Genomic DNA, 11231 nt, shown 5'->3' with positions numbered 1-11231 from the left:
CATAAATAGATTACGTGAGACTATATGTACTAATATTTTATGTTTGCATAGGTTTTTTTTAATTGCTGAAAAGTTGCAATGAAAAAAAAAGTTGTTATCGAGCAGCAATCATAATTATAGTCAAATCATTAGCATTTCTCAGAATGCACCTTATTTTACGCAATACAAACCATCAATGCATAGCAGCCACTGGCATTTCAATCACTCTATTCTCAGTTGTTTAACAATTTTATGAGATGCAAAAACTGTATTTTGATCAAGCTTTTATAATCCTTGCACTAATCTTAAGGATTCCAATGAAATTGTGAATTCTGAGAAAAAACTTCTTAGTTCCAAATAGGCAAAACCAATCTTAAATGAGGCATCAACTTTACACAGTTATTACTTTTTCATATTTTGATCTACATGTGCATTAATAAATCCCACGTTTTCATAGTGTGTGCGTGTGTGTCTGTGTGTCTGTGTGTTTGTGTGTCTGTGTGTCTGTGTGTCTGTGTGTCTGTGTGTCTGTGTGTCTGTGTGTCTGTGTGTTCTATGTAAATGCTATGTATACCATTTAAAATTTTTAGCCAATTTTATCCTAACTTCACAGGCATACGCTTAATGCCTTCCGCAATGTCGCTAAAATATTGTATTTTAAAACTTCAGTTAGTTCTCGAGAACCAGCTTCTCAAACATCCAACTTGTGGGTCATCTGATTTCAACTGAATGAAATAGCAGGCATCGCTGAGCTTACTGTAAAGTTTATAGTAAGGCAGGCTAGATTAAGGATAAACTTGCAAGAGCTTTTAGCTGAATTCATCATAAAGTATCGTATTTTTTTACCTTTTGCGATTGTTTTTTATGTTTGAGATAATCCGACTGCCGGGATGTTTCAAGATTAAAATTGGCAAAACTTGATCGTGGCTAAGACGCTCAGACCAAGGGAAAGCGCGATTAAGCCATTTATAGCTGCAAAGAGACAGACAGAACAGAACCTTGTCAGTCCTGCTATCGGAAGCCGCAGTTGAAAGATGGGAAAGATACTGGTTTGCAACGAATTGCAACTCGCGTCATTTGCCACCTAGCGCCCTCTGGTGCCAATCATCTTTCAGGACATTAGAATTATTGTGCACATTCCTATTCTCAGCGCTTTATTGACACACAAGGCAATATTTTATGGCCCACATAACGGTCTGGGCACTTGTATTGATTACATTGATAGGAAGCCGCATAGAGTAGGTATACATTTTGTAGCAATACATTTCTAAATTGTTAGGCCCAAAAACTATCGCATATATCTAGTTTTATTCCGAGTTTTGCTATTATAAAAATATAACGCTATCTTTAATAATGTTGCAGCAATCCACTTTGCAAAACACCTGCTGTGATAAAGCATTGGTTATAGCCTGAGGTTCTTTTTCTCAGTCAGGCAGATAGTAAGCTACATGGTCACATTTCTGACTAAAGCAAAAGTATGACAAACTGGTATAAGTAGTTCAAGGAAAAACTTATTTTTGATTGAAATAATTTTTTCTGTTCCATCTGGGGTGTGGAAAGTGTCATGGTTTTTTTTACCCAAACACTGTATTTAACAGCATGATTACAGTAAATACGTTTATCCTATGTAACTCAACTAATCTCCAAAATTGAAAATTTCCAAAGACTTTTTTGGACAATAAAGTATTTTAAACTAGTGTTATGTTTGTTATGATGGCTTCAGAGTAGTAGAAATGAGATCACAGAAGATGGTACATGTTGGCTACTAAATAGGACAACAACATTAGAGTGGGCATAGTGGGACAACCAGCATAACTGGCCTCTTCAACCGATCACATGACTTCCCAGTTCTCCTAGCAATTGGTATAAATTTGGGAGCCCGCCAGTAGTTTTCAGCATTCTGCATAGACACATCAGAATGAACACATTCAAGGCGTTGGCTCTCTTAGCGGTGCTTGTAGCACTGTGTGAGGCTTGGGGCAGCTATGGAGGCTATGGAGGAAGAGGTGGAGGCCGAAGAGGAGGTCGAGGAGGAGGTCGACGAGGAGGAAGAGGAGGAAGAGGAGGAAGAAGAGGAGGGAGAGGTGGATGGGGTGGATGGGGTGGATGGGGTGGGACCCCCGAGAAAGTTGACATCAACTCAGCTGATGACTCTTACAGAGATGCATCTGGCAAGCAGCCAAACATTGTCTACCTGATTGCGGATGATTTGGGTAAGAGAAATATTTTATACATTATTCAGTAAAATTTTCAGTAGACAGAACTTTGTGTGAGCGAAAATCATATTAAAATTTAGGCTATTGTGATTTTGTATTATTTGCTTGTATTCGTACTGTTTTCCAAATTCATTTAAACATGTATGCATTTAAATTAGCAAATATTAAATGTTTTTTGCAGATATTATAATATTGTGCTTGAGAAAGTTTTAAACAAAACGAAAATATAGAAAACATGAAAAATAGCAGATCATTCCATGATTGTGAGCTGCAGAAGCCTGTGTTTTGGTTATTATGTTTTTGCTTTCAATTTGTTAAATATGTTTGTTTCCAAATAACGCAGCATTTTAAATCTAATTTGTAAATCTCGTTAAAAGCACTACTATTTTATTTTTTAAATTCAACATTTAATTAAATTTTTCTTCGGTTGATTCGCTGAATAAATAACTATGAAGGGAACAATTCCAAATAGGCAACTACAGAATTTTACGACCAAGCTACTAAAATCTTGTTTATTTGTATAACTACAATTTCAGGATGGTTTGATGTTGGATTTCACAATTCCAAAGTTAACACTCCGAACCTAGATGCTTTGAGGGCGAGAGGAATTGAACTAACTCAGTCCTACATGCAGCCCGTCTGCAGCGCGTAAGTCTGTTGCTATTGAACAAACCCTCTCCTTAATTAAGGCTAAATGCCATACAGCAACAAAGCTAAACTAACGTGCTGATACCAGAACTAAGGCTACATGAACTAAATATATATCATTAGGTTACAATTTTGCCACTGATCTATGATCATCAGCAATTTGAATGACACACCAAGGAGAGAATAAAATTTTATGGAATACTTCATTTTTCTGCTGGCTAAAACAGTCTTTATAAAAAGAGCTTTCTGACTAATTGTAAACTTATATAATATTCCAGAATATCTTATTCCAATTAATGATTTTACCAAAACTTTGCATTTTCTAACGTAGCTTATATTAAATGTTTGTTTCATGTCAATTATAGGTTCCAAAATCTCTCAAGGTTTTTGTTCTCATTTTTGGGTGATAATTGCAGGTTTTCAACTCACTTTGGTTTACATTATAGCAACAAATTCCATACAACTTCAAACAACAAACAATTATTTTGAAAATATTATTGTCAGCTTTTTTAGTAATCTTCTAACTAATATCTGTTCTATTAACAGAGAAAAGTGTTTTAACTTCTCATGACAAACCATTTTTCATGCATTTTTTCTGATTTGATTGATTAACTGTTGTCCTTGATTTGTGTATGACATAAATTGAGTATTAAGTAATAAAGTAATTAAGTAATAAAGTGAGTAATAAAGTTAGTGACCATAAAGTAATAAAATATATACAAAAAATGAAAAATTATGTAGTTTTTTTATGTTTTGATTTTTATAGTAAGTTCTTAAGAGCCAACTTTTAAACATTTTACAAAACTTATAAACTGATTGTTTCGTTGACACTGAAGATTTACATTGTAGGTCAAGGTCAGCCTTCCTAACCGGAAAGTATCCATCCAACAATGGACTACAGGTATGCGAAAGCTAAAATGTGTCATACTACATCCATTTATTTATTTTATGTTTATATTAAATTTTAAGGAAAGCCATCGAAAGAATTTTTTCAACTTATATGCTGTTTTTAAAAACATACCAAGTCAAGTAATCCTTAAATTTCAACCATAAAATATGAAATGCTAAAAATTTCTATTTACATAATTGTTTAGGAAATTTTAGTGAGATTATTTTTTAATATGGTTTTGGCTGTTTGCTAACAGTAAATATAAATAAATATTAGTAAATACCTTTAATGAAATTGGTATGAAGTCTGTGGTTTGATTAAAATGTTAGTTTCTGTGGTTAAAATAATTTTTCTCTTGTTTCAGCTTCTGGTCATCATACAAGAAGCCCCAACTTGTCTCCCCACTGAGCACACAACTCTCTTTAATTATCTCAAAGATGAAGGCTATGTAACCAAACAAGTAGGAAAGTGAGTATATTTAAGTTTTTTTAGGTTTAATCCTGTAATTGTTTAAGATTAGTCATGACTATAAGCTTCTTTGCTTTATCTATTGTACTCATTATTCTATTATAATCTATTCTCATCATCTCTAATATTCCTCCGATCTATTGTACTGAACTCTCAGCTATCAGATTCGTATATCATTATTAACAAAGAATTTTTTTAAAAGACAAGATGCAAGCTGTCGAAGGATGTGTAAAAAAGAAAATGAACCCAACAAAGAAAATGAAAAATCGAGCTTCATCGCCTTGCCGCAATTTCTTTATTTCTGAGGCAGTTTTAATAGTTAACTACAACTCTAACTATAAATTTAACTTCGCTTCAACTAAAAGTTTTTTAGTTTGTTTTGAACTCTCCCTAACACAGTTTAAATACATGGGCATCAAAAAACTTGTACACTATTGTCTCCACTAGTACATACAGTAGTGTCATCCTTTTCGGGTGTATACTAGTAAATGTCAGTCAAAAATGCTAAACTAAATTTGGCTTCAAGCTATCCGAGACTGTAAAGGTCAATATGTCGGAAGTATTTCCTATGTACACCTTCCAATTTCATGTTAACTCTATGTTCAATGATAACTCTATGTTTCATGCTAACTCCATGTGCGACTTTGTCACATACTTCATCCGAAGCCTATCAACACACTTGACATGTAAAATTTGTTTACTGATAATTATCATTCTAATTACCATGTATATCTTATATCAATAATTTACAAATTAATACTATCATATATTTTTTTATCTATGTAATAACTATACATATAAGTAATAATGAACAGTTTTTTATGCCAATTACATGAACAATTTTATTTGTTTTTTTCGTGATTTTTACAAAAATTTGTAACATTAGACAATGAAGTTTACAAAACCTTGTGCGTGTTTTTTGTAAAGAATACTACGCTTAGAATCATGTGATTTAACATTGTAGATGGCATCTGGGTTACTGTGATGAGAGTTGTCTGCCCCATAGCAGAGGTGTAGATGAGTTCAGAGGAGTTAACACTGGAGCTGTGCTGTATTTCAACTGGAGTGAGTAGAAATACGGAGGCGTTTTTTTCAAAATGTTTTCATATGTCATCAAACACATTATTTATCTATTCTAGCGCATAAAATGCACAATAATTAGCTTTTGTGTGTTTTAGCTGATCATGGAATATTCCAAAGACAAGTTAATGGAGAGCCTAACACGGATAATGTTGGAACACATCTGACAGTAAGTCTATGTTTACATTAGAACCAACATACAGAGTCAGCCTTTTCTACTGTTCAGGTTTTTCCAGCAAACTGCTTTGAGTACATCCAAAAATGCTTGAAATAGATCAAAGAGTAAGAAATGAAATCATATAATTCTAGATCCAAGATGCAGCCGACGCAAGAGAGATGATCTTGGACCATCAAGGCAATGAAGCCCCACTATTTATGTGGCTCACACCAACAGCACCTCATGATCCCCTCGAGGTATGCTTCATACTTCAGATAAGCATTGCACAATAAAAGCTCGATGACAGCGTGATGACAGCGCAATGACAGCGTGATGACAGCGCAATGTGGTGATTGAAATCTGGATCTAGATGTGTAACTTTTAAGACTTTGATTTTGACCAATTTGTGCCAAAAGAAATTATTCTAACAGTAGTATATTATTTCTTTAAAAATCGTGAAATCTTTTGATCTGAAAGAGGTTTAAAAGTTTGGACGAGCCATAAATTGGACCGGTTTTATAACCTTATAAATCCTCATCTATGCATTTTCTGTGTAGCCAGTAGCAATATTATATTGTTCGCAATGTAGGTAGTTTACCACTGGCACCAGGTGCTGTTGGCAGTATTTTTAACAGGGTTTGCTTTCATCTGTCCAGCCTGCATTTTAACAGGTCTTGTGGACTTTCTGGCAAGATTTTTAATAGCTTTTGTAAATTTTCTCCAGCCTACTGAGGACCATTATAATGTGCATGACTTCTTGAGCCCGGATGTGGAAAAGGAGCACTACAGAAGACAATTTCTAGGCAAGTTCTATTTTACCAGTTTAAAAGAAAAAATGCAACAAGGCTGATTAATAATATGTCACACCTATTGGCTATTTGAGTATTTATCTTAATTACTCTTAACCCATATGAACTTTTGACTTCCAACAATTGCATTTCATTAAAATAACTTGGTTGGTTCCAGCCAATATTTTATAAAACACTTTTTAAAGCATCAAAATAAATATATTTTGATACATTAATTTTATATATTGTTTATTTATATTTACTTTGATATAGTAATAAATCAAAATAAATATATTGCCAACATTATTATAAACATGAATTTGGAAGCTTGCAAAATTTGACTGTTATAAAGATGTAATTCATTATAACAGCTTCACAAACACTTTTCAGTTAGTTGTTAGCTGCTTGTTGCTTGCCAGTCTAACAGATTTACTACAATTTAAATTCTTTTAGCTGTGATTAACAGAGTGAGCGCTCTGTATTATTCATAAAATACTCAAATTCAAGCCTTCTTAACACCATATATATATTTGCATATAGTAAACCCCTGACAAGGTTTATTTATTAAATTGTGTTTTGAAGTATCTGTCAGTTTACTAAATTCTTATGATAACAGGTCTAGTGTCCCATCTTGATGAGCTTCTTGGAGCTACTGTAGAGGCATTGAGAGAGGCTGGCATGGAAGACAATACTATCATACTTTTCACATCTGATGTGAGTTTCTATACTACTCCATGTGTATTATGAGTTATATATGTGTAATTTTAGCTTATCATTTTTCAATTTTAGATGTGCTAGCTTTGTATCTTTTGCATATTTGTAGAATGGTGGCGCCTGTGAGTCTGTATCATTTGCTGGACATAAATACTATGCCAATAACTACCCACTTAGAAATGGAAAGACCACATTTACTGAGGGTGGTGTGCGTGTACCCACGGTGTATTATGACCCAAGACTAAATCCTAAAACTAGGGGAACCTCCAGAGACTTCTTGATACATGTCACTGACTGGCTGCCAACCTTCATTCAGCTCGCCCGGCCCGGCCCAAAGGAGAAGAACTTCAAGATTGACGGTAAATTGCTACAATAAAAAATCTGTGTAAACTGTCTGTATATTTAAGATTTGGGTATTAAACTTATATATGAAATTTAGTGCAAAACTACCATAAAATTGAACATTTGCTAATTTTCTTATAAAATCTACATAATTAATTATTTTATTCCTTAAATATATATGTTCAACTGCCATTTTTAAAAGTTATACTTTATTAGCAAAACTAAGATAATAAGAAAATTTTATTTTCTTTACTTCAATTTGACTTTGAAATCAATCTTTGTTTATCAAACTCTTGTGTTGGTAAGACAACTCTCGCTTTATTAGAGCCATGATGAATCTAACCCATTTGTTTAAAGGATTAGACGGAGTCTCACAGCTGGCTAACTTGGGTTCGGAGTACAACTCAGCAAGTGAGAGGAAGTACAACCTGAGAGAAGAAATGCTCGTCGCTCTGTCTGATGCGACTGGAGACGTAGTGAATCCATCGACGTGTGCAACTGAAGATGCGGCCTACAGGTTTGTAGTGCTACTTTTAGATAACTTGAGAGCTTATTTGCCTTTGAGCTGCATAAGAAAACGTAAAATTTGCAGCCTCATTAAAAGTATACAGGAAAATGATCATAACAATCAAACAAATGCTGAATGCTGTTTGTTTGAAATTTGTTTGCACAATACCTAAGATTTCTAAAAGATGAACAATTGAATTTAAAAACAGCCCATTTTTTAGGCATTACTAAAACTATACTTTGAGCACTGCCTGTTGGTTTGGACTGTTCTAACTATTGCAATTACACTAATTATAAAATATTTTCCAGTTAGAACAAATTAAAAATTTTATATCAACTTATTTTATATCAATTTTATATCAAAATCTAGTTTCCAGTCTCACTTCTTCTCCTTGGCTCTCGATCTACGCTTAAAGTTCTAAAACTATGTGAACTTGCAAGAGTAATCAGTCAGTCTCAGGTTTATAAATGAGAATAATGATGACATTGTTCTTATATAAGTTAAGGCTTTAGGAAATTTAAAAAATAGCCGTTATATCAGGCAGCCAGTGGCTAACACTCTTACTGTACACCAGAGTAGCAAAGCAAGTTTTTATAACCAAACTAAACTCTTACATTAGCTAAAAATAGTGTGTCACCCACTGCTGGTCTAGGCTAAACCCTTATATAACTATTTGATAGTCTGTCACCATTGCTGATTTAGGCTGAACGCTTATATAAGCCCAGTAGTCGGCCGCATGTTAGCGGTTTAGGCTAAACCCTTACATAACCATAGCATAGATTGTTACCAGCTCTGCCTTTAAAAACTATTAATTACCAATTTATTATAACATTATTACAATTAGCCTTTCAATCAAATCACAGTTTATGCTTTTGTAAAAAAAGATGTCAATTTGATCTTTCACAGGTGGAGAGACTTCAAGCTGATCTATGGTGATCAGTACTACCTCAGAGACCCTGCTACAGTTGAAACTGAGTGGCCTTTGCCACAGGAATGGCCCGAGTTCCCTGCGATTGTTGGAGACGACTGTCACAGAACTATTGATGGTGAACGTGTTGTCAGGTGTCTCTTCAATGTTGTGGGTAAGATCTCAAAATAATGCTGAGGAGCTCCTGAAGATACAAAAACTAGAACAAAAAATGGTCATTGATAATTCTATTTTTCATCAAATATGGCTACAAACCGAAACCAAATTGCAACAAGCTTGTGACTATTTATCATGGTTGAATTACTGAGGTATGCATGCATATATATTTATATCAGGTATGCATGCATATATATTTATATCAGCTATAATACATGCGTATATAATTATATCAGGTATACATGCACATGGTTTTGTATCAGTTATACATGCATATAGATTCATATCAGATATAAAAATATATACACTCATATCAGATATGCATGCATATATACTTCTATCAGATAAACACGCGTATATATCTATACCAGCTACTCGACGTAAGTGTACAGTTCTGTTTTAAACCATCTGACCAGCCTTCATTTTAGTTGGGAGTACGTAAGTCAAATGTTCTATAGCATCTAGTTTATATTGGATTTCTGCTGATTAGTCTCTGTTCAATCTAAGTCATAGAAAATTATTGTTTATATTATATTATATCACCAACTAGTGAATAAAAAGTTATTATCAACTGATTAAAAAACAAGAATTCTCAGTCTCTTCTCATGTGTTCATTATTCAATAATAGTTAAAAAAGTATTTTGCAGTTATTTCTCATGGAAGCGTTTGGACTAAAGTTCTTTTGTTTTAGATGATCCTAGTGAGAAGACAAACCTTTATGATCAGGAGCCAGAGCTTGTCGAGATGTTGATTGAAAAGATTCAAAAGTACAAGGAGATGTCGGTGAAGCCCGTCTACAGGCGATCACTCGGAATTACCGATGAAACGACGGAACAGATGGGAGACTACCTCATTCCTAGACACGACTATTGCAACCCAACTTCTGATTTCTTCGCTCTCGAGCCAAATCCTTCCTCTTGCTACTAATCGAAGGAGGTTATCAGAGAACACCAATCAGTCGTTTTTTTTGTGATGTATTTCACAGAATTCTATTCCATTGTTGACATTATTTCTCTATCGATTACATGTATGTGATCCAACTATGTTGTTCAACCCTGGAAGTTGTAGCTTTAAGTAGTTTGTAGTTGTTAGTAAACTCAACATTTATACAAACAATTTCTTTTTGAATGCATCAACTGATTATATTTAGCGCTTTAAACCAAATTGTGTAACACATTGATGTATTTCATGGTGTGTAATACAGAATACAGTTTTAAGCACTGAAAAGCAGCAATATTTAGTAAAACTGGCAGATCTGCTAAAGATCCTTAAACATGAAGAAATATTCAAAAGATCTTTATGAAGTAGTCAGCTAATCTTTAAGTATGTCATAATTCAAACAGCTCCTTGCTTGAAAATAAGTCTGTATTTTTGCAAAAACTTCTACAAAGATTACAAGTGAAAGAACATGTCTTCATTATTCTAGAACATTCTGCGCACCACATGAGTGCTCATTAGATTAATAATCATCCTTCCTATATCTAGAACACTCTTTACATGAATGCTTATTAAATTGATAAATGTGTCAGCTCAAAAAACAAAAGTTGCTTTTTTACTTATTCGCTGAACATTGATGGGCAAAGCTGACTAAATGATGAATTCCTGTGAACTGATTATGTTTTGTCGAGTTCTATTGAATGTAATTTGATAACTGAGGGTTATTTTATGCTCTCATTCGGGCAATAAGCAAGTTTTTTCTAATTGAAATTATATTATTCGATGAAGTTAAAAGTCATAATGTTGTAAGTTGTGCTAAAGGAATGATATGACAGATGATTCATACGTCAATGAAAACTAGAAACAACATAAAATAACTAACTTTAGTTGTTTTGGACAGTTTAAATATACAATGTAAAATATAAACACCTAAAAACAATTGCTGGTTTTAAAATACATTTTAATAAAATACAGAGAGAGCAGCTGTAAAACGGTCAAACTTAGGCAGGCTTTTATACTATCAGCTGTTTTATTTTTAAATGATTTAAACAAAAAGTTTTAAAGATTAGTTATCTTTCTCTCCAAGCGTTAGTAGAAGTGGTACACTAAGAGAACAGATCTAGGCACTTACACTACATAAATAGCACAGACCTATAGGCACCTGCATCAACAAGATAAATTCCTAATTAACGATTGACAAAATGACGTCTAAATCCGGCAGATCCTGTTTTCTAAAGTCATTATTACAAGTTGCTAGCTGAGAAGTAAAATAGGCTTTGTTGTAGACAGTAGTAAGATAAATGTTACAAAGAAAGTTGCGTAGCATACTAAATTAGCTACTTAGTAGGATGAACTATTCAAACGCGCACGAGACATCTTCGCACATCTCGAACCTTTTATAACAATTCTGTTTTATGAGCA

The 11231-nt window shown here is 33.6% G+C and overlaps 1 protein-coding gene across 1 annotated transcript; it reads left to right on the top strand.

Moving 5' to 3' along the window:
- The first annotated feature begins 1886 nt into the window (after positions 1-1886).
- Positions 1887-10103, top strand: LOC137405772 (arylsulfatase B-like). The gene is made up of 13 exons (XM_068092164.1): positions 1887-2192; positions 2732-2843; positions 3693-3744; positions 4097-4200; positions 5165-5265; positions 5379-5449; positions 5590-5694; positions 6162-6240; positions 6842-6939; positions 7049-7298; positions 7639-7798; positions 8696-8871; positions 9565-10103. Exons 1-13 carry the CDS (start codon positions 1898-1900, stop codon positions 9798-9800), a joined length of 1839 nt encoding a protein of 612 aa, XP_067948265.1. The 5' UTR covers positions 1887-1897; the 3' UTR covers positions 9801-10103.
- Positions 10104-11231: the final 1128 nt, after the last annotated feature.

Source organism: Watersipora subatra, chromosome 10 (assembly GCF_963576615.1).
Source record: "Watersipora subatra chromosome 10, tzWatSuba1.1, whole genome shotgun sequence".
In the NCBI taxonomy this organism is placed as follows: domain Eukaryota; kingdom Metazoa; phylum Bryozoa; class Gymnolaemata; order Cheilostomatida; family Watersiporidae; genus Watersipora; species Watersipora subatra.
The sequence above is the reverse complement of the archived record's forward strand: the minus strand, read 5'-3'. Positions and strand labels throughout refer to the sequence as shown.